The sequence below is a fragment of the Bidens hawaiensis genome, unplaced genomic scaffold (assembly GCF_021521415.1).
Source record: "Bidens hawaiensis isolate Kalapana, Puna unplaced genomic scaffold, B.hawaiensis_p1.1 tig00031818_1, whole genome shotgun sequence".
Taxonomy (NCBI): Eukaryota; Viridiplantae; Streptophyta; class Magnoliopsida; order Asterales; family Asteraceae; genus Bidens; species Bidens hawaiensis.
In genome coordinates this window covers 80,216-104,578 of record NW_027505226.1, presented here as the reverse complement: position 1 = coordinate 104,578, position 24,363 = coordinate 80,216, and the positions used below count along the sequence as shown (strand labels likewise).

The following is a 24,363-nucleotide window of genomic DNA, read 5'->3' as shown; positions in this document are numbered from 1 at the left end:
GGTTTATTTATTGTAAGTTAATAATATACTTAGTGTTTGATGATGAAAATGTTTCACAAATGAGATGTATAACCTAGTTTAATAGTTATTTAGGTTTGGTGAGATCCATGACCTGCTTATTTTTTTTTACTATAAAATTGTTTTCATTAATTATAAATAAGATATTTTTTAAAAAAATTCGGATACTAATTTTTAATATATCCCTATCTTATAGGATTTTCATATCAAATACTTTGTGAAATTAATTTTTAATTTAATAAAAATGTATAACTCGTTTAAGGGTTATCTGAGTTTAGTGTGACTTATACTCGTGAATTCAGGTCAAATAAATGATAAATCTTCATTAAAATTAAACAATCTGGTGGCTTGAGAGAATGAAAAGAGGTTCCATTTATATATATTTAGGATATAAAATCCACATTACACTAAATCGCAACTTTGATCAAATATAAACATAATTTGAGTAATTAACTAAAAATAACATAAATAAATGTAATTTACTAAACTTTTAACCAATTGATAAACAAAGCCAGCCAATGAGAAGAGAGTATTATGGTTCCACGATCCGGCTAGTACACCTAGAAGACAAATCTGAACCGTCCAATCAAACTCAACAAAACACAGAGATACCAAATCATCATCGTCAGATTCATCCAACCACCCGATACACGGAAACACAATACCCTATAAATACCTTCTATCTTCACATCTTCATTCAATTATTATATTCTGTTCCATAATTTAATATCCGCCGATCAAGAAGATTTCAATTCACGGTACAATTTTGTTTAATCTCTTATACTTTTTTATTCGATTTCAGTTTCGTTTATTCGATTAGGGTTTTGTTATTCAATTTGGTATATGTTTTAGGATTTAATTTCGATAGCAATTAGGGTTTCTAATTAGGGTTTGTTTATGTTTATTATACAAATTGTTAGTTGGTGAGCTTGTAAATTAGGGGTTTTGATTGTTTTATTAACAAACTTTAATTGATCATAAAAATTTATAACAAATATTGAATGAAATGGGGCTTTTATCAGATCCTACATGTTTAATTGTGAACAGTTAAATTTTGTAGAATAATTTGTCTGTTGTTCTGAATTTTAATTGGCTTTAATATTGTTGCAAATATATTATTAATTAGTTTGATTAGGGTTTGTTTAAACAGCTTGTAAGAGATTTAATTTTGATAGTTACCTTGCAATTAGGGTTTTTGATTGTTTGGTGGTTTGGACATGTGAAGAGAAGACATACGACGAATCCTGTTAGATCCGTAGAAAACATTACTATAGAGGGGAGAAGGGGTAGAGGACGACCTAAATTGACTTGGGATGAGAGGATTAAGCATGATTTGATAGACCTAAACCTCTCTGAGGACATGGTTGAGGATAGGAATTCTTGGAGAAGTAGAATTGAAGTTAAGGTTTTTTAGGGAGAAATGAATACCTTAGGGCTTCTATTTACCTTATTTTAGTCACACTATAATAATATTTTCTCTACATAAATATTATTATTATTATTATTATTATTATTATTATTATTATTATTATTACTGTCGAACTCTGATTTCCTCGGTATTGTTTCATACACATGTACTTTAGAGCTGAGGGTCTCTCTGGAAGCCACCTCTTTATCCATGTGGATAGAGGTACGGTGTGCCTACATCCCCCTCCCTAGACCCTACTTATAGCTATGCTATTGGTGGGACTTCACTGGGTATGATTGATTGATTGATTGTTTTGACAAATATTAATTGATCTCAAAATTGTCATGAAAGTATTATTTTTTTTGTCTCGAATATCGGGGCTTCTTTCAGATTATATGTTATGTTTAGTTGTTTTCTGTATATTAATATTAATTACAAATGCAGATGGCTCGTACCAAACAAACTGCTCGTAAATCTACCGGAGGAAAGGCTCCCAGGAAGCAGCTTGCTACCAAGGTAAATAAAACAATCATATTATCTTCTTTCCACAACTTATTCGTATTTTAAATGATTCACAATGCTGAAATTTTATATGATATATGTTTGTTACAGGCTGCCCGCAAGTCAGCCCCAACTACAGGAGGTGTGAAGAAGCCACACAGATACAGACCCGGAACTGTTGCCCTTCGGTTCGTCACTTTCTTTGTAGCTCAATTACACAACTTATGTTCTTGTTTATAATCTGATTTTTTTTGTCGGTGCAGTGAAATCCGTAAGTACCAAAAGAGTACCGAGCTTTTGATCAGGAAGCTTCCGTTCCAGAGGCTTGTTCGTGAAATTGCTCAAGACTTTAAGGTAATGTTCTCACTGTTTTACGACTTTATATTGTTTCGAGGTTATTGTTGTTATTCTGTCGGGGTTTTAATATGTGGGTTAATATTGTTTTTTGTAGACGGATCTTCGTTTCCAGAGTCACGCTGTGTTGGCTCTGCAAGAAGCAGCGGAAGCTTACTTGGTTGGATTGTTTGAGGACACTAACCTGTGCGCGATTCATGCTAAGCGTGTGACCATCATGCCTAAGGATATTCAGTTGGCTAGGAGAATCAGGGGTGAGAGGGCTTGACTGGTGATGGATGGATGGATGATAGTAAAATGATGTTTTACTAGTTTTAATATGTTTTGTTTGATGGGAAACCTTAAAAGTTTCTTTGTTATGTTTAGTTGTTTGTTAAACTGTATTGTTGGTGATACTGGTAGTAGTGTTTGAATGGAACTTTTATGAAATTTGCTTGCAAAATGTTTGATTGTGTCTCTTATCTTGTTGGTTTGCGTGTTTGTGTTCGGTTTACAAAACTCGGCTTGTGTTTTTTGGACTATTACTTTTTCCACTTGGGTTGTAAACAAGTAGCTGTTCCTGAGCTATATAGGACGTAACAAGTTCGAACCATGCTAGCCTAAACAACTCGAGTTTGAGATCATGTCTAATTTTTCATCGTTTCTTAAGCGTGTACCCCACATGCTAATAAGTTTTACCACATCTCAAAAAGCTTTTATTAAGTGAGCTTGGGTACTAAATACTGCTAGTAAACAACTAAACTGTCTTTCAGATTTGCTCATATTTGACTGTTTCATCTAAGTAACCTTCTTGTAACAAACCAAGTTTGCCTAAACAGGATAAACAACTTGAGTTTGAAATCATGTCTAATTTTAAAACCGTTTCTCAAGCGTGTACCACATGCTAATAAGTTTTACCAAATCTGTGTCGAAGTGAAGATTGTAAATTAAGCGAGCCTGGATACTAAATACTACGAGTAAACAACTAATACGTCATTCAGATTTGGTCATGTTTGTCTGTTTCATCTAATTAACCTTGAGATTTTGCTATTCTTGTCACTTTTATCCATTCTCTAACCTGTTAATTTTCTAATGTTAAATGAGAAGCACATTTGCTTTTTTCTTTAAAAACTTATTTGTTTACTTTACTAAACATGAGAGATGAGAGATGATTTTAGCAGTCTGCTCAAATCATGATTAATATTCAAAGTCAAGATTTTAAAAGTTAGTCTTAGATGTCTACCAGGGGATATCCTAGTAACTTGTGAACATGTAATAGTGCTTGGGTTTCAATTCACTAGTTGCCAATGTTACAACTTTCATCGTACATTGCTCTCTAAAGAGTTACTCTTCTCAAAATCTCATTCAAAAGGTGCGATTCATCATGTCAAAACATCATTATTCATTAATTAAGACAAGAAACACTATGTAGGTATAGAACTCAATAACCTGCTAACTTTTATTAACCTTATTGTCATTGCCACAAAAAAACATTCATGTTTAAACAACACTGTCAACCAGAACACGAACAAAGTGCCATACGATTCCAAACTCAACTCTCATGTTTTTATTAAATCACCGGTTTGGTGCACCAAAATTTTACGATAGCCATAGAGTTGGCAGCACCCGATTCTTTATAGAGGACCCGGAAAAGTGCCATTCTCCCTTTGCTCGTTCCACCTGTCTACCTGCATACATCATGCACCATCATGTTAAATCACTAGTCCGGTTTACTATATTGACATGCGGTTTTATAGGTTGTAATAAGAAGACATATCCATTCGGCCGGACAAAGTGACCTGTAGTATTTTGCAAACTTATCACATTCAGGAGCACCTTCTCCCTTGGCACCAATACACCTAATGACAATTATCAATCAAGATTAAGACCATCAACAATAAGGAAAACCATAAAAACCTAGAAAACATGACTAGTCGACGCATCAGAAAAAACACTCATCTTAAAAACAACTGAAAGTGTGTCTAGTCTGCTGTCACATCAGCAAAAACATTATTTTGTTGAAAACACCTATAATGTGATTAGTAAGCTCCCAGAGAAGGAAAAAAAAACTTAGTTTTTCAAGAACACCAAAAACACCTAAAAGAGTCTACTTAGCTGTCATATCAGGAAAAAAAACATTCATTTTCAAAAACATATAAAAACATGTCTAGTTAGCTATCACAAAAAAAACTCTTCAAAAACATCAAACCGTGCCTAGTCAACTATATGATAAAACACATACACACGTCATAAATATTTCTACATTGTCACCATTTTTTTTTCACATCTCTCTCTACATATATTTTATACAAAAAAAGTACATGTGGCCCAATACTATATGTTTTTTCTAGTTATTGGTAAAAAATGATGTACCATTTTGGGACTACAAACGCCCAAAACCTGTCTATTGTGGGTGTTTTTAGCACCCACAAATCTTGGAACAAAGGTAGAATCAAATTTTGCGGGCTTCAATAATTCGATAAAAAAACATTTGCGTATCGTGGGTCGTATTTATACCATGCAAGAACTGAGAATACATGAAAACTCATAAAGGAGACTCACCGATGGTACTCAACATATCGTGTAAAGCAATGCCTGCTTTGATTTGTAGTCGGGAACCGATAATCCGCTGGTGCGGTTTCAAGCTGTTACCAAACAATAAATATCAAAATGGATATCTGAGTCCGTAATGAACAGGTTATAAACAACTGGTTAGATTAATTGTACCTTAATCTCTGGTTTAACAGCAACTTTACTAGCTTTCACAGGATTCAGATCCTCCTTCTCTTTATCATCCTTAAGAAGATAGTGCTACAATAACCAATTAACCGAACACGTTATTTTTTTTTTTGTGTTTTATTGTGTGCATGTTCAGTAGTGCGGGTTTGGACGTTACATAATAAAATCACAAAGAAAGGAACATGTTTCGGTACGCTTGTTCTTTTTATTACGACCATAGCTAACGCATGGTTTCTATTTCTCTAGTTAATAACAAATAGAGATCATGATCGAAAATATGCAAAATCTCATTAAGACGTAACATTTAAACAAAAATTATGATAATGAAAAATGTCATTAAGATGCAAAAACGAGAAATTGACAAAATGTGATGTCATATAGTGGAAAACGATGACGTATTGTAACTTTGATTTAAAACAACGTGTTTATGGAATCAGGCAATATATCATGCACGAAATGGAGATAAATGTTAATAAAAGATGAACAAGAGGTATGCTGATTGTACCTCGGATAGGTTTTTCGTGTAATTGGGTCCAGCCATTGATTGATTCGGTCGAAGTGTCTAGCTGTTAACGACGGCGAACAGGAGAGATTTGTTAGGTTTTACTGAAGATGAAATAAACAAATAACAAACTATTATTAATATTTCCTAGTTTATACAAATATAACAAAAAAGAAGTATAATCGAACAAAAGCAAGAGCCGACGGTTTGGTTTTAAACGCTTTTCTAAAAACTAAAGTTATGGGTTGGTTTTGGTTATCCATGTTGCCATCCTAACAAAACCGAATCAAATTGACTTTTTGTAATTCATGGTTAGCTAAACCGACCCAATGCATAATCGATTTGTGTGTATAACTGAAGTAAGCATACCGCAAGGATACTAAAAGACCCACTCTTCGAAAGAGTTTGATGATCCCAATCGACTTTGTTTTGATTCTTCATAAAAATAGTCTACCCCCCCCCCCCCCCCCCAAAAAAAAAAAAAAAAAAAAACACACACACACATTTTTAAATGTATTCCACCAAAATTAAAATACTTCTTATCGATATTTAGTTAGCCTTTTGGACTTGAGAGTTCAAGACAAATAGACAGTCTGTCTACAAACCTGGAAAACATCTTTCCAAGCGACCAACAATAAACTTGGAAAACCATTTTTCCAAGAAGGTCTACAACAAACTTGAAAATGTTTAGTAAACAACATCGTTCACTTCTCATATAGGTTGAACAACCACAATTAACCTACCTTCTCGTTATCCATCTTTCTCTCTCTAGCAAAGATGGATAACGAAATTGAAAATGAAAATGCCTTTCAGATCCGTCTATGCAATTTTTTTTTTTGAAAATTGACTTTCATTAAAAACAAACACAACCAACGACTCTCCCCAAGACGGAGAAAGACTCCGAAATCCAAAAACCAAAAACAACAATCACGTTACATCAAATAAACACCATCTTTTCCAATCCACTACCCCTATCTTAGATCTATTTTTGTACCAAAGAAAACCCAAAGATTTTATATCCGCAACCATTTCTACCACCTTAGTGTTCTTGCCCGAAAAAATCTTTTCATTCCTAGCCCGCCAAATCCTCCAACAAGTAATGATGACAATGCCATGAATAATCAATCTCTTGTTCCCCGTCGCACCACAAATAGAGGTGGTCAAAAAAACCGGTCCTCGAACCGGTTTGCCGGTTTAAACCGGAAACCGGTTTTTAAGAAAACCGGTTTTTTGTAAACCGGTTTGACCGGTTTACAAACCGGCGGTTTATATATCGGTTACACAATTTGGATCCAAAACCGGTTATAAAAAAACCGGTTTTTTTTAATAACCGGTTATTAAAAAACCGGTTTTTTTTATAACCGGTTATTAAAAAAACCGGTTAACCGGTTTTTTTATAAACCGGTTTTTGACCGTTATAAAAAAACCGGTTAACCGGTTAAAAACCGGTTTTTTTCCCGTTGAGTAACGGCCATATAGCCGTTTTTTTTATTTTTTGACCGTTTTTTTTTCCCCCATTTTACCCCCCACAAACATCTATATATAGCTTAGGTTGGGTATTGGTTAGATCACACTCGATTATACAACTCCAAACGCTCTAAACGTTTATTACATACGCGATTATTTTGTTATCTCACGCTCAATTATACCACATTACCACTCCATACGCTCTTATTTCGTAGTCGATTATCATGGCCTCCCAAAGTGCTGCTTCATCCGTCAACATGGGTGCCTCGAACACGGGAGAAACGGTCGTTCGGGTCATCCCCACGAAACGAAACCAAGATGTTTGGCAACATTTCGACCTATGCGAAATGTCTAACGGTAGCAAAAAAGCTCGATGCAAACATTGTTTGAAGTTTTATGGCAAAGATGCAAACTCCTCTTTAAAAGCGCATGTACAAAGGCCCTTTTGCAAGGCCTTGAAGGACGAATCGGGAAGTAGTTCGCAGCCGGAGATGACGAATCAAGGAATGGTGTTTACGTACGACCTTGAAGCGGTACGTCAACAGTTTTCAAACTTTGTGATTCAAAATACACTTCCTTTCAACCACTTCGACAACCCTCAATTCACGGAGATGATGCAAAAGTATGTTCAACCACGCTACCAACACGTAAGTCGTTCGACCCTTAGAAGAGATTGTCTTAAAGCTTGGAAAAACGCTAAATCCGAACTAATTTCATACTTTTCAAACTTACAAACTGGTGTAAACTTAACAACGGATGTGTGGTCGGTACCTAATGGATCGCCCGACTCATACATTTGTGTGACGGCTCATTGGGTTGACCCCGAGTCGTGGCAAATGATGAAACGAACCGTTGCGTTTCAATTGTTTGATTACCCGCACACGGGTAGAAATATTTTTAAACTCTTGGATAAAGTCATTCGACGATACAAGATTGAACATAAAATCTTTTCAATTTCGTTTGATAACGCGTCCAACAATACGGCCGCGGTTGGCCATTTAAAATTAAAGTATAAACCTATTTGTGATGGAGCGTTTTTTCATAGCCGATGCATTGCACATATTATCAACTTGGCCGTGCAAGATGGGTTAAACGTGATCGAAACGCAAAGAAACAATTTTAAAAGAATGTTACGAGATGTTTTTAGCAACAATAAAACGTTTTCAAGATACAAAAATTTTTGTGATGAAGCTAATTGTCAATGGTTGGGGCCCAATTGGGATTGTCCAACAAGATGGAACTCGACTTGTGATATGTTTGAGAAAGCCATTCAACAAAAAGAATCACTAATTGCGTTTCATCAAATAATGTCAAGTAGGGGTAAATGTGCACCGTACGATCCTAGAAACTGGTTATTGATTGAGATCGTTACGGAGGTCCTTCAAATTTTTAAATCTTGCACAACTAGTTTATCCGGGGTTTACTATCCAACAAGCCCCATTGCTTTACCAAAAATTGCTGTCATGTGCACAAAGTTGAGTGAACTTCATTGTAGGGGTGCACCTTATTTTGATATGGGTGTAAAAATGAAAGAAAAATTTAGAAAATATTTTCAACAACTACCCGCTGTTTTGACATGTGCTGCTGCGTTAAACCCTTGCATAAATGTTGGTGGTGTTGAAGCTTTAATAGAAAAAATTTGTGATGAGCTAGAGTTAAACGACGATCAAAACCCCTATTATAACCAAACTTTAAAGAATGCTTTCAACACCACCTTGTCTAACATGTATGATGTTTACCTTACAAAATACGGGTCGTCTTCCCAAATTCATGACTCGTTAAGAGCTGTTGCCCAATCCCAATCCCAAACCGACCTTGAAATGGGGATGTACTACATGATTTGGGAAGACGCCGGTAAACGTCAAAAGGTAAACACCCCAAGCAGTGAACTTGGAAGGTATGGTGGTACCAACTTTGTGAAACACATGACTCCAGATGAATTTAGAAGTCTTGATTTGCTGGCTTGGTGGAGAGGTAAGGAGGATGAGTTTCCGATCCTCGCCGCCATGGCCAAAGATTTACTAACGGTCCAAGCTTCCACGGTAGCTTCGGAGTCTGCTTTTTCTGTTTCTGGCAGGGTTATATCGATTAGGAGGACTCGACTCACTCCACCAGCTGTAGAGATGTCTATTTGTTACAAGGATTACTTGGACTCTTTAGATAGGGCACAACATCAACGCTCACTCGAGGGGGAAATGGACTATGAGGCGGGCTTGTATGAAGACGAGGTCAATCAAGGACACACTCAACCAATGACCGATGAAGAAGCCGCGTACGACGATTACCTAAGGAATAGCTCGGGATCGGGTAGCGAGGAAAATAATGAGTAAGAAACAGCAAGTTGTTAATGTAATCGTGTCTAAGCATTCTTTAATGTTTGTATTTTTGAGTTACGAATATGCGATAACGATTTAATGTTTGTATTTTTAATGTAAAAGCTATAAATGAAAGTTATGTGTTTTTAATCTTCCAAGCAAAGAACCCTAACAACGAAAGCAAAGAATGGAGTCAGTCCGTTTTGCCTTGTAGTTACCGGTTTGCCTTGTAGTTACCGGTTTGTTTATACTGTGAAAAAATAATGGTTATTTAAAAAAAAAAAAAAAAAAAAAAACCGGTTAACCGGTTAGACCGGTTATTAAAAAACCGGTTAATAAAAAAACCGGTTTATTAACCGGTTATAACCGGTTCCTAAACCGGTCCTAACCGGTTTGACCGGTTATGGTTTTCATACACAAAAACCGGTTATTAACCGGTCCGGTTTTTTTCCTGGACGAAAAAAACCGGTCCGGTTAATAACCGAACAGGTTTTTTTAAAAAAACCGATTTGTGCACCTCTAACCACAAACCTTATGCACTTCCACCAAATCATTGACATGGAAAACAAAAGATCTAGGGATGTTGCACCATGAACCAATCGCATTCCAAACGGCCATAGAAATGAAACACCCGGTTAACAAGTGCTCGAGCGATTCCTCATTACTCTCACATAAAGCGCAACTATGATCATCACAATACAAATGACGTCTAGCTAAAGCCTCCTTGGTTGGAAGACTATCCAGAACGGCCCTCCACATAAAAATATTACATTTTTTCGGAACCCAAACGCTCCATTGAAAACCGAAACTCCCAGCATCCACAACGGACCGCACCATCCATCTTTTAATCGACGAAACCTCGAACTCTTTGCAGCTACCAACCGCCCAAGACCATGAATCTTCACGGTCAACCATCACCACCCCTTGAAGGAGATCTTCCAACTCTTGCTTCTCGATCACCTCCTGTTGAGAGCAAGGAGCTCTAAGCCAATCCCACACAATGCGACGAGAGGATCCAGTGACCACCAACCGATCGCCAAAAAACAGAACTTTTAGAAAGCTGCCAAAAAACAGAACTTACATTTTGGGAGCTAAAATGAATTTTAAATCCAAACATTTGTTTTATTAAAAGAAAAACTATTACAATGATCTTTTTCTCCTTTTTGAAAAGTCAAAACCTAAAAGTTTATACTCTAAAAGTTAAATAACACGTAAGATATTTTTTTGTATACTTCTAAAAGATATGCAATTGCACGTATTGAAATTGTATCGAGTTTTATTATAAAGAATATCCATTATAATGATTCTTTGGTCATTTTTCTAAAAATAAAAACCAGAAAGTTTAAACTACCAATTATGCATAATTTCAGACTATCTTTGATTCTTTTCTTAATCCGTCCTTAACATATAAAATGCCATATTGATCTATATAAAAGGGTTTTATAATGTGAATTTTCTTTTATTTTGATCACGTCTATATATTTCAAACAAACATACTTATTGATTAATTAGTGAGTCTAGCTTGTTTTCATTGAAAGTAATGAAATTAAAACTTGTACTAGAAGTTAATAAATTTAATGAACGAAGGTGAGGTATGTCAACCCCAAACTCTTAATTAATATTCCTTTCTCACCACAATAACATCACTTCTTTACTTCCAATTTCAACATACCTTCTCTAACACAATGGCCATTCATAAACACTCCCATTCTCATACCCTCCCTTCCACCCCAATCCACCGCCGCACCTCCTCCGATTTCGCATTCACCGTCTCCCTCTCCCCTCCCAACTCGTCGACAACCAGTCTCCGCCCTGCCGACGAGCTTTTCTACAACGGTCAACTCCTCCCCCTCCACCTATCCCCTTCTAACTCCATGGTCCACACTCTCTTAACCGCAACAGCCCGCCACTTGTCCGACCATCACCCCCCCTCTCTCCTACAAATCATCCGCCTCCACCCGCCCTATCTCCATCATAGAAGGTGGCAATGACTGCCTCTCTCACAAACCATCACATTTAAATGCCCAAACCACCACCATCTCCAACCAAAACAAAGTACTTATGAACAAACAATTCTCATTTAGCCGATTCTCTTCTGTCTTTCGCAAGGAAACAAAACCTGCCTCAGCTGCTCCCAGAGCTGAGGCAGGAACAGTTTCCTTGACACAAAAGATAAGAAAATACATGAAGAAACTATCTAAATATTCTTGTGAGAAAACAACTCCTCCAATGGTTAAAAGAGAGGACATAATATCCTATTCATTTTCGGGTAACTTAAGGTTTTTAAGAAAGACAAGCTGCGTGTCAAGCTGTCCATCCACCATGCCATCATCTCCATACCATTCGAGTGTTCTTCGACAGAATAACATCGTTGAAAGCTACACGAACAGATCGTCATCATCGACAGAACAAGAACTGCGAAGCACGATTCAAGGGGCGATTGCACATTGCAAAAACTCCATGACGATGACTTAGTAAATTTAAATTTATAAAAAAGGTTATCATGAACATGTCTTTGATGATCCAATGATTTAGATTCGTGCATCTGGATCTGATCTACAGGATTTGGCGGCGACTTCCGGTTTACTAGATTAATATTATGAAGTACGTAGTACTAATTCTGTTTCTTAATTTTTATTTTATATATATTTAGGAAGAAGTTGAAGAGTGTGCATGTGATATTATTTATTATGTGTAGATCATTGAAGAAACACTAATCGACCCCGGGCAGATTATGGATAATCTGGGGGTTAAGTAATGTTTCCCACGAGGGTTAGGTCCGGCAGAGATGGTTATTCTGATGACCTGCAAAACAGACACCGTGAGCTCGTCACTGAGAAGGGGGGGGGGGGTTCCTCCTTGTGACCACCCTCCGGCGTGAGAATCAGACTAGATTGCTCTGAATATGTGTATATAAAGAGAGATTGTTAGAGAAGATAAGATACAAGATGATGATACCGTTCCAAGGTGTTGGAGTATTTATAGCCGAAGGTAGGTTTCCAAGCAGGTATAGCCAGCTGTATAATATTCCTGTTCTACCAACTATGGGCTTCTCACGTGCCATGCTGGTTGGTGGGTAGGCAGCGGCTGATAGTGACAAGGCCGGCTGTGTACTGTTCCCTTTCCACCAACTGCAGGCTATGTGCGTGCCACGACAAGGGTTGGTGAGTAGGCAGCGGCTAATAGTGACAAACAGTACTAGAGCATGCTCCTCCTCGTACTGTTGTCGGTGAGCTGTCACCCTGTGATTGGTTCATGGGCTGCTTTGGTCAGATCTTGTCTATTTTGTCCATACCTTGGCAGGTATAGTACAAAAGATCTTCCATAAGCATACGGACTGGCTCATTTGGGCGGGAGTATTCCCGCCTTGCTCATTCCTTCAGGTGACACTGAATTATTGAGAGTTAGTGCCTTGTGCGTGTAGCCTTGCTATTAGTGCGGGTAGCCTTCCCTGATGGCTTGTATCCGCAGCTGCGGGGACAGGCGGGGTACTTCACCATTGGGAGGCTTTCCCTGCGGGAACAGCTGGCGTACTGCGCGTAAGGTCTTCATCTCTGAGCATGGTGGGTCCTGCGGAACCAGTTGGTCCTTGCGCAGACGTCCCTCTTCAAGGTGAGTCTTGCGGGTCCAACTGGGCTCTGCTGGGACCTACCTCTTCAAGTCCCCCCAGTCCAATGTTCTTCTCATGAATTGTTAATAAGTGAGGTGAACTTTGGACTTAAGCAAGGGGTTTTGAAAAGGATTTAGTTTTAAGGTTGTCTGTGGGGATTCTTCCCGCGGTTTCCCTAATGTCACGTGCAGAAATTCCCAACTTTTCTGCTTGATCTTTGGGTATGATGCGGGTAGGTGTGTAACCTCCTCGCAAGTCAGGAGCGTTGAGTTTCACTTGTGTAGATTCTCCATGAGGTTTTGGTAGTTTTAAACATAGTGATCAATTATGTTAAAGAACCAATTCCATCTTGGAGCTTCAAACAATCTAGTTCTCAACGTTCCCGCTATGCGGGGATGTTATTTCCCTTTCCGCAAGCATGGGCCAGAAGATCCTTCTTGGTTTCAATTCCCTGCGAGTGCTAAGTATGTGAAGGGTTTCGCCTTGACACTGTACCCGCACTCGTCTTATAGTTATCTTACTTCCAAGGTATTCTTGGCGTCCATTCCCTGCGGGTGCTAAGTATGTGAAGGGTTTTACCTTGACACTGTACTCGCACCTGTCTTATAGTTACTTGGTTGCCAAGGTAAGGGGTATAGTCCCTCTTACTTTTGAATCTTTTTGAATCTTTTTGAAATTCGAAGAGTTGGTGAAAGGATAAGAACAGTCCAAACTGTTGAAACGTCGTCCGACGGTTTCTTCTGACAGTGTCAGGACGTGCAGGAAGTTATGGCGACGTGATTTTTCGGGCGCGTGGGTGCGGATTTTACGGCGCGCGTCCCGTCAACAGCTGTTGCCAGCTTGCTTTTTCCACGTGTCATAGTTTCATTGCACCAGCTCTTTTCTCTCTCCTCCGCATTAAATTCATCGCATTCATTGCGATGAGTATATAAAAAGGGAGAGGGTTCACGGTAATCCACACTTTCACTTCTTTCTTCTTCTTCTAAGCGATTTCCGGCGAATACTCTAACTTTCTGTCGAGCATTCTCCTGATATCGTTCTTTACCTCCAAAACATGTCGTCTACTCATGATCCAGAAGCTACCGTCGAGGAGTCTGAACCCTCGAGAACCCGTTCGAGCTTTACGTCCGATAAGGACGATAAGAACGATAAGGACGATAAGAGAACCCGACGTCTACGTTCGAGAACCCGACGTCTACGTCCGATAAGGACGATAAGAGCACTGCTGGCGAATGCCAGTGTGCTCTTCCCATCGAGTTTTACCGGTACATCGTCCGGAAGTTCCTGCTCGAGCCGTTCGAGTCTGATTTTCCGAGCCACACCAGACGGTGTACGATGCCCCCAAGGGCAAAATAGGGGTATATGCCGCCTTCTTCGTCTATGGGAATCTTATGTTCCCGTTGACGAAGTTTGTATACCGTGTTCTGGATAGACACGGTGTGCACCTGACGGAGGTACACCCAATGGCGATCGCCAAGATCCGCCATTTTGAATGGGTGTGCCTCATTCTTGGTGTGGATCCCCACGTCGACCGCCTGATGACCTTCTACTCCTGGAGGTGCATCCAAGGCTGGTACACCCTGGTCACCCGGATCAAGGGTTTGAAGATCTGCGCTACCGAGAGCAGTCTTCGGTCTTGGAAGCGGGAGTTCTTTTACATCTCTGCCTGTGTCGTCCATATAGCGATGACATTTAAGAACGGGAGAGCTCTCCCCAGCCTTCACGCCTCCAACTACCAGGAGGCGGAATGGTTCTCCAAGATTTCTCGGATCCAGACTCCGGTTTACCGCTTTCCGGAGTCCGGGATGGTGATGCTCGGTATGAGCAGGGTGTGGAAGGATGCTGGGGCGGATGCGCCACAGATTCCCATCGTACTTGAATACGGTTTGAACTTTATCCCTTACGGTATGCTCCGTCTTCTTTGTTGATTTAAGGTTTTTTCTAACTGTTTTTCTTTTTATTTCAGAGGGAAATGACTTGCAGTCCCTCCTGCATCCGCGGGAAGCTGACGGTCCCGCTCGGTTGGATACTCGTGCTCTTGACGAGAACGAGTTGCCCATCCTTGCGCAGACTGCGGATCGGTTTGTGGAGGCCTACCCGCCAGGCCACGAAATACTGAGCGCCACGCGGCCAGGTAAAAGACTATTTAACCCTCGCCCTCTGAATGCTGAAACCTCTGCTGGAATTCCTCTAATCTTGTCATCTTCTGATGAGGAATCCGCAGATGGTCCTTTTCTTGCGCGGAAGAAGAAGGCTGCTGGCGGGAAGGGCAAGGCGAAGGTAGCCTCCACTGCCGACTAGGTGGACCGGTCTGAGTCGGAGACCGAGAGTGAAGAGGCGGCGGGGAACCCGGGTGGTGTTGAGACCACTGCTCTGGAGGTTGAAACGGCTGTCACCTCCGAGCATGCCAGGACAACGACGGTGACCGGTACGAAGAGGCCGGCTCCATCGGGTTCGTCCCCGCCCGTTCGCACCTTCAAGCTCAAAAGGACCCGTAAGTATACTTCCTTTATCTTAACTGCATAACTTTCCGCCATTATACTTATAGATCTTCTTTGTGCAGGCGTGGATGCTACCGCATTCCAGGGTGGAGCGGGGAGGAGCACCTCCGGACCCATGACGGTAGGTTTGGTCAACCTACCTGAGGCGATGACCCAGGCGACTGCGCCTGCTTCAGTTGCTCACCCGGTTGAGCCAACTGTTCCAACTGTGACGACGTCCCCGCCGGCTGTCAGTGCCATATTCACTGATTCCTTCACTAAGCCGGCGGTGAGTGTTTCTGTGGATTCTTCCACAGCCGCGGCCGCCGGTGTGAGTTCACCTCCGTTGGTTTCTACCACGGCGGCCTCCGCTATGCCTCCTCCGGCGCCGGCGACTACGGCCGGTCCTTCAGGTATGTCTGGGGTTGGGGCGTCAAGCCAATCTCTGCCTCCTTCCCATCTGCCTGACCTCTTGGATGGATATCCGTTAGGTTCGGGTGATGGGTTTGGTGGCTACAGGCCTGTCGTCGACCATACAGGTGCGTAGGGTTATTTTGGCCTTTTATTATTTTATTTTATATTTTTTTTATCATCTTTTCCTAACTGCTTTTATTTTTGCAGTGTCGGATTCCAATGAAGTGTATGTTCCACGATGGAACATCCACCGAGGAACAACCCTTTGGACGCCTGTGGAATGCGTCGAGTGGGCGCACCACGCCTCCCCAAGTGGGGCGCTGGGTGAAGCAATGTCAAGCTACCAGGAGGGTAGGTTGACAAATGAGCTCCGCATTCTCGTAGCCCGGATGCAGCCGCGCGTCGAGCTGCTTTGTCGTGAAAACGACAAGTTAAAGGCAGCTCGTATCCAAGAAGTAGCTCAGGCGCGGGCTGTCCGGGAGGAGAACAGGAGGCTCTCCGCCGTTGCTGCGGAGAAGGAGAAGGCCTTCAAGGCCCTTGAGGTTGAAGTTCAGGCTCGTCTCGAGGCCCGTTCCAAGGCCGCCCAAGCTGTTAATGAACAGCTTCGGTTGGCTAAGGAAACTGCACGGAACGCAACCGAGAGGGCCACCAAGGCTGAAGCTGCTGCTGAGCCTCTACGCATCGAGAATGAGAAACTTAAAGCCAAATTAGAGAGGCTCCAGCAGGCTCATGATGCCTTGGCCATGGAAGATGCCAAGAAGCTCCAAGAGATCTTGGACCAGAGGGGGGTGCTTGACCACACTGAGCGTAAGCTAAAGGGCGTCGAAGAGGCTGCAGCCAAAGATGTGTTGCTTGCCAACCTTACAAAGAACGAAGCCGAACGCGCCCGTAATGAAGCTCAAGCTGCCCTCCAGGAGGCTCTGGTTACCAAGGAATGGCTTCTCCGAGAAGCGTTGTCTCAGGTATGCGCAGTTTCACAATTTCTTTACGCTTTTCCTTAGAAGAGTTTTTGATATTTCTGTTTTTTAGGTTGTGCATCGGGTGTTTACGAACACATCATATGACGATGCGATGAGCGCAGCCCTCAACGCTTCTCATGAGGATGGGGAAAAGGGTGGCTTCCTGCTTGGTCTAGGGTTTGTTGAACAAGTCATTCCGCCTTCCAACTTCCCTCTTTACAATGTGGATACTGAAGCTGCGTATGACCAAGCAGTGAATCAGTATGCCGCCTTCCCGCATCCGGTGGTGGAGAAGGTAAACGAGATTGCCGCTGCTGATGATGGGCTAGCTATCCTCAAAGCTTTCCTTGAACCGCCACACTCTACTGATGGTGCGGGTCCAAGTGGGAGTGGTCCTGAAGCTTGATACTTTAGATCCCTTTCCACCATTAGAGTAGATTTTTATGTTTGTAGACTTCTAATCTTGTATGCGGGTATGTACCCAGCAATTCTTGTAATGTTTGAATGTTGATGGAATAAAGATTATTTGTTAATGCCTTGCCTTGTTTATTTCGCGCATATTTTGTTTTAACTTAGCAATTTCTTGAGTACTTAGATAAGTTAACTTTTCAACGTGGCAGATAATAAGTTAAAGTTTTGCTTCCTCTTTCGTGATTGTGCGGATAAGACCGTCACTTTCACTTAGTAGGATGGCTAAACTTTACCTATATCTGATCTACGTGGAAGTTTTCCTTATCTTTTCCTTTGAAATTTTCTAAGTGTTTTGAATAAGTTAACCTTTCGACGCGCGGTTGCCAATAGGTTAATGTTCAGTTTCCTCTATCATGACTGTGCGGGTAGGACCGTCACTTTCATTTATTGGGATGACCAAACGTCACCTATAGCTGACCTGCGTGAAGGTTTTCCTTATCTTTTCCTTAGAAATTTTTACCGTTTTATGTGTTTATGCGGGTTTTGCCGCCTTCCACACGCAACGACTTACTTCTTCCCATATTTATGCGGTGAATACCGGCATATCAGTGTGGGAAGTTCATAAGTATAAAGGTAAGGCTATCAACACAATGTGATAAAGGAGAATCATTTCCATTAGAAGTGGCTCTAGGCATTTTCTTTACAAGTTTGGAATTGAACTACATGTAACATTTGCGTAATTGAGCTCCGTTCCATGTTCTTGGGATAGGAGTGCCATCGAGCCTTTCGAGCCGGTATGCGCCTTTTCCCAAAACTTCTTTGATAATGTACGGTCCTTCCCAGACCGGTGCCAGTTTTCCTGGGCGCTCTTGGTTTGAAGCCTCGTTGTTACGCAATATGTAGTCTCCTACATTGAAGTTGCAGAGTTTTACCCGCGTGTTATAGTACTTTTACATTTGTCGCTTGTAGTTTTCTTCACGCGTTGCGGCTGAGTCTCTGCGTTCCTCGGTTAGCATAAGGTCTAACCGTCTTTCCGCATCATTGTCTTCTAGCTGAATCAAGACCCTTGGTGAGGGTAAACCAATTTCGACTAGGACCATGGCTTCAGTGCCATAAGTGAGGCTGAACGGGGTTTCTCCCGTACTGGCCCTTTTCAGCGTTCTGTTTGCCCAAAGGACGTGTGGAACTTCGTCTACCCAGCCGGATCTGTGTTCCAGGAGTCTTTTCTTTATGCCTTCGACGATGCTTTTATTTGCTCTTTCCACCTCACCGTTACCTTGCGGGTGTGCCACTGAGGTAAAGGTGTGGGTGATTTGAAGTTCTTCCAGCCACTTTTGTAGCTTCTTGTCAGCAAAGTTGGTGCCGTTATCACTCACCAAAGTCTGTGTAAGTCCAAAACGACAAATAATAAATTCCCAAATAAATTTTTTTAATATGTTTTGCGGTTGTTTGGGATAAGGGTTTTGCTTCTATCCACTTGGTGAAGTAGTCGATGGCTACCACTAGAAATTGAACGTTTCCTGCTGCTGTGAGAAATGGGCCTGTCACATCGATGGCCCACTTCTGAAATGGCCATGAAGAGGTGACTGGAACAAGTTCATTCTTCGGGCGATGCGTGTTGGGTGCGTAGAGCTGGCAAGACCTACACTTTCGAATGTATGCCAGCGCATCCATATGCATCCCCGGCCAAAAGTATCCCGCGTTGTTTAGCTTAGCTACAACAACGCGTGGACCTGCGTGTACTCCACAGATGCCTTCGTGTACTTCCCTTAGAAGGTAGTCAGCATCTTGGTTGTCCACGCATCTTAAGAGTGGGCCAAGAAAGTTACGTCTGTAAAGGATGTCATCGATGAGTTGATAGTTTAATGCTTTACAACGTATTTTTCTTGCCTGTGTTTTTGATTCTGGTAGTATACCCGCTGCAAGGTAATGTATTATCGGTGTCATCCACGTTTCTGTGCCGGTTTGGATGACACAAATTTCCTTGTGCGGGACTGATGGTGCTTCAAGGAGTTCAATGCGGATGTCCTTTCCCAAATGGGTGAAGGCTAATGATGCAAGCTTGCTTAACGCATCCGCAGATTTGTTTTTGCTACGCTTGACGTGTATGACTTTACAATCATTAAAATCACGCATAAGGGTTTTTGCTTGTGCGAGGTACAGGGCCATTGTGTCGTTCACGGCCGTGTACGTCCCGTTTATTTGGTTGGCTACTAACATGGAATCCACGTGGGCTTCCAAGTTTTTCACTCCCATCTTACGCGCAATTCTCAGCCCGGCCAAGAATGCTTCATACTCGGCTTCGTTATTCGTACTTGGAAAATCCAGTCGAATAGCGTAAGTGTATTCTTGGCCTGCTGGGTTGGTTAGTTTCAACCCTGCGCCTGAACCCTCGTTGCTGGCTGCTCCATCAGTGTAGAGTCGCCAGACATCATTGATGTCCTGTGCTGGGGGGGGGTTGAGCCTCCTCCTGGCACTCTTTCTCCGCGAAGCGGGGACTTCTGCAATAAAGTCGGCCAGGACCTGGCCTTTTATAGCTGGTCTTGGCTTGTACTTTATCGCATATTCCCCCAACTCAATTGCCCATTTGGCTAGACGTCCCTATAACTCGGGTTTTGCCTAGAACGTTTGCGAGTTTGAAGTTGGTGAGAATGGTGATTGGGTGACCCTGGAAATATCGTCTTAGTCTGCGTGAAGCTTGTACAAGTGCTAAGACTAATTTTTCCAGGGTGGAGTACCGGGTTTCTACGTCTGTTAGGACACGGCTAACATAGTAAATAGGCATCTGGATACCTTTTCGCTCTACTAGCAGGACTGCCCCGGTTGCTCTATCTGTGGCAGAAAGGTATATGATTAATTCCTCCCCCGCTTCTGGTGCTGTGAGCGTTGGGAGTTCGATCAAGCGTGACCGAATTTCCTGAAAAGCTGCTTCCGCTTCTGGTGTCCAGCGGAAGTGCGTTTTCTTTAAACAGTTTCTCAATGTTGACACGAATGGGAACGACCTATCCGCATGGTTTGACAAAAAGCGGTTAAGTGCGACTAGGCGTCCATTCAGTGTCTGAGCTTGCTTGATGGTAGTTGGTGATTCCATTTTGATAATGGCTTCGACCTTTTCAGGGTTCGCTCTGAAGCCATCTTTAGTAACAATGACTCCCAAGAACTTCCCTTCTTCCATCCCAAAGGAACACTTGCTCGGGTTGAGCTTCATGTTTATCTTTCTGAGCGTGTTGAAAGTTTCTTCGATGTCTTTCAACATCGCTTCTGGCTCAGGGCTTTTGATGACCAAATCATCCATGTAGACTTCCAAGTTTCTCCCAATTTGGGCATGAAACTCTTTGTCCATCAGGCGTTGGTATGTGGACCCTGCATTCTTAAGTCCGAATGGCATCATTTGATAACAAAATGTGCCATCGGGCGTCCGAAATGCAGTTTTGTCCTGATCATCTACAGCCATGTGGATTTGATGGTACCCCTTATATGCGTCAAGGAAGCATTTAAGGCGAAACGGTGCTAATGAATCCACTTTGAGGTCAATTTCAGGTAACGGGTAACAATCTTTGGGGCATGCTTTGTTTAAATCTTTGAAATCTATGCACATGCGCCATTGTTTGTTAGCCTTCGGTACCATAACGGGATTTGCAACCCATGTTTGATATCTACTAACGCGTACGATGCCCGCGTCAAGGAGTTCCTTGACTTGGGTTCTACACGCGTTAGCTTGTTCCGCCCCCATTACTCTGCGCTTTTGTATGACTGGCGTAAAAGTCGGGTCACACTTGAGCTTATGCTCTGCCTTACTTCGAGGTACACCAGTCATGTCAGCTGGTGTCCACGCAAAGATGTCATCGTTTTTCTGTAGTAAGCGTTTGAGCAAGGTACGCGTAGGATCAGTGATTTTTGGGCCAATTGTAACAGCCTGGTCAGGGTATTTGCCATTGAGGGCCCATTTTTCTGGTTCGGTGATGGTTGGTTTAGCCATCTTTGGTTTGGGTTTAGATGAGACGGATGCGATGCATACCTGGGGGATACCGGTGATCATCGCTACACCCTCAGCAGTTGGCCATCCCATCATGCCGTGGACTGAAGATACCACGGCGTTGAATCTTGCCATCCCGTCTCTCCCGAAGAGAATGTCGTATGTGTGATGTGGCTTCCTCATTACGACGAAGTCCACGTCTTCTGTGCGGGAGTATTTCCCGTCCGTGAGAATGACAGGGAAAGATAGGATACCCAGGGGGGTGTTTGTGCTGCCGTCGAACCCTTCCATTGAGGCGTAAACCGTTTCCAGGCGTTCTTTGTCTTCGTCGTCTAGCTTGTCGAAGAACTGCCTGTACATAACCGTTGACGAGGCGCCGTTGTCAGCAAGAGTGCGGGAAGTTATGTAATGCCCCAGCTGGCCTTTGATGACGATAGGGCCTTCCTTGCTGGGTCCTCCTGGCACTCGCGGGAAGCGCACTTCAGCTTCCTTCCATGCGCATGGTTCTGTCGTTCGTCTTTTTCTTCCTCTGATGTTGCCATGAACCATGTGGATGCTGATGTCAACGGGCTTTCGTCCGTTGCCTTTATACCGGTTATCATTCCTTCCTCCATTCTTGATTGATGCCACAAGGTGTGCAAGTCTTACATCCTTGACGAATGTTTCAACAATATCCTTCAAGGATGTACACTCCTCTGTATTGTGACCCTTTGTCCCGTGGAAGTCACAGGATTTGCTCTGATCCGCATTAGGTCACTGCCGGATCATTGGAGCTTTTGGCCATGGGAGTTTTTCGGTGGCAAATATCTCCGTGACGCTTTTGGTGAGTGGCGTCCACCGGTGTTTTCGGCTTGAAGGGTGCGTGTTATCCCTTCCGCCAACAAGAGGGCGAGAGCTGGATGAGGTGTCAAAGTTTACCCTTGACTGCCAAATACCTAGCTTCCTCTTTTTGTTCTGCCGGGCGATCCGAACATTGTTTTCTCTGGTCCTCTGCGTGTAGAGGTGTGTACTCTGGGGAAGATCCCTACCCAGTTGCTTCTCCGTCTCGGCAAAGCGCTTGGCCGCCGTCATGATGGCATCCCATGTGGATGGCATGCCGTCCTTACCCGTCAACGTGCAGATAAGCTCTGGGTATTCGGCGCCCTGGATGAAAGCGGTGCGAACAAGATCTTCACTTATGTTGCCCAGACTCAGCTTTTTGGAGTTGAAGCGAGTGATGAAGTCTAGTAAAGATTCATCCTCCTCTCTAACGCAGTTGAGGATCGTCCACTGTTCTTCAGTATATTTCCTCTGTTGACTGAAGTGTTGGCTGAACTTGTGCTGAAAGTCCGCCCAATCATAGATGTGGTGGACCGGTAAACGATCGAACCACGCCCTGGCCGCTCTAACCAGCGTCATCTGGAACATATAACACCACGTGGGTTCCGTCCAGTTGCTGACGGTTGCCCCCGCTATGAATCTGTTCAAGTGATCGTCTGGGTCGGATATACCATCATAAGTGCCGATGTTGGACATCTGTTTGGCACTTCTCGGGGCGATTGCTTCCGCAATGTCCCTTGCAAACTTGGACGTTCCCGCATTTGCGGCAGTTGGTCTAAAGGTTTTGGAGAAGTCAAGTGGGTTTCTCCCCGCGTTCCTTGGTTTGAAGGTTTCTCCAAAATTCCTTCTTGGTTGGAAGTCCGTTTCCTTACGCTTCCCTTTCGCCCTGTGGCGAGGGTTTGCGTCGGTGTCGGATTCCTCCCGATCATCGTCCGAGTACTCGCACTCACTGTTCATGTTGAGCTGTTGTCGAGTGCTTCCGAATTCGTCAGCCTGTTGGAGTGAACGCAAGCGTTCATCCAACTCAGCTTGGAATTCCTTCTGACGTGCTTCGGCCCACGCCTTAACTTGATCGAGTGTTTGGCGAGGGAGCCTCGTCTGTTTCTCCAACTGGGCATCAGTGAACCCAAGTGAAATATTGTTTACTGCACTTACCCCGGCTTGGGTAACCGGGGTAGTGTTCGTAAAATTTGTGTAACCGCCGGTGTTCCCCCCAGTAGCTGGGGTTGTGGTTACCGGGGTTTCTTGGTCACTTACTGGCCTTGGGACCGGAGTAACGTTAACCATTTTTTCAGAAGTTTTGAAAAAACTGAGAATTAGTTCTAACTTTTATGCACGGATGGCGCCAATGAAGAAACACTAATCGAACCCGGGCAGATTATGGATAATCTGGGGGTTAAGTAATGTTTCCCACGAGGGTTAGGTCCGGCAGAGATGGTTATTCTGATGACCTGCAAAACAGACACCGTGAGCTCGTCACTGAGAAGGGGGGGGTTCCTCCTTGTGACCACCCTCCGGCGTGAGAATCAGACTAGATTGCTCTGAATATGTGTATATAAAGAGAGATTGCTAGAGAAGATAAGATACAAGATGATGATACCGTTCCAAGGTGTTGGAGTATTTATAGCCGAAGGTAGGTTTCCAAGCAGGTACAGCCAGCTGTATAATATTCCTGTTCTACCAACTATGGGCTACGCACGTGCCATGCTGGTTGGTGGGTAGGCAGCGGCTGATAGTGACAAGGCCGGCTGTGTATTGTTCCCTTTCCACCAACTGCAGGCTATGTGCGTGCCACGACAAGGGTTGGTGAGTAGGCAGCGGCTAATAGTGACAAACAGTACTAGAGCATGCTCCTCCTCGTACTGTTGTCGGTGAGCTGTCACCCTGTGATTGGTTCATGGGCTGCTTTGGTCAGATCTTGTCTATTTTGTCCATACCTTGGCAGGTATAGTACAAAAGATCTTCCAGAAGCATACGGACTGGCTCATTTGGGCGGGAGTATTCCCGCCTTGCTCATTCCTTCAGGTGACACTGAATTATTGAGAGTTAGTGCCTTGTGCGTGTAGCCTTGCTATTAGTGCGGGTAGCCTTCCCTGATGGCTTGTATCCGCAGCTGCGGGGACAGGCGGGGTACTTCACCATTGGGAGGCTTTCCCTGCGGGAACAGCTGGCGTACTGCGCGTAAAGTCTTCATCTCTGAGCATGGTGGGTCCTGCGGAACCAGTTGGTCCTTGCGCAGACGTCCCTATTCAAGGTGAGTCTTGCGGGTCCAACTGGGCTCTGCTGGGACCTACCTCTTCAACTGGGCATTTGCTACTTCTATATTTAGCTTGTTTTGTGGTCAATATATTCTTTATAATAATTTCGTTTACTTGATCTATTATTTGTTGAGTATGTTTCATTATTATGTT

The 24,363-nt window shown here is 42.9% G+C and overlaps 2 protein-coding genes and 1 pseudogene across 2 annotated transcripts; 2 read left to right on the top strand and 1 right to left on the bottom strand.

Annotated features, from left to right (window-relative positions):
* Positions 1-636: 636 nt before the first annotated feature.
* Positions 637-2,736, top strand: LOC143611650 (histone H3.3). The gene is made up of 5 exons (XM_077085825.1): positions 637-776; positions 1,871-1,942; positions 2,039-2,115; positions 2,191-2,281; positions 2,379-2,736. The coding sequence occupies exons 2-5, from the start codon at positions 1,871-1,873 to the stop codon at positions 2,547-2,549; spliced, it is 411 nt and encodes a 136-aa protein (XP_076941940.1). The 5' UTR covers positions 637-776; the 3' UTR covers positions 2,550-2,736.
* A 713-nt stretch (positions 2,737-3,449) lies between these two features.
* Positions 3,450-5,540, bottom strand: LOC143611645 (cytochrome c oxidase subunit 6b-3-like). The gene is made up of 4 exons (XM_077085821.1): positions 5,505-5,540; positions 4,988-5,071; positions 4,823-4,905; positions 3,450-4,119 (listed from the first exon to the last, which is right to left on the bottom strand). Exons 1-4 carry the CDS (start codon positions 5,538-5,540, stop codon positions 3,981-3,983), a joined length of 342 nt encoding a protein of 113 aa, XP_076941936.1. The 3' UTR covers positions 3,450-3,980.
* A 5,297-nt stretch (positions 5,541-10,837) lies between these two features.
* On the top strand, positions 10,838-11,973 carry LOC143611654 (putative membrane-associated kinase regulator 1; annotated as a pseudogene).
* The last annotated feature ends 12,390 nt before the right edge of the window (positions 11,974-24,363 follow it).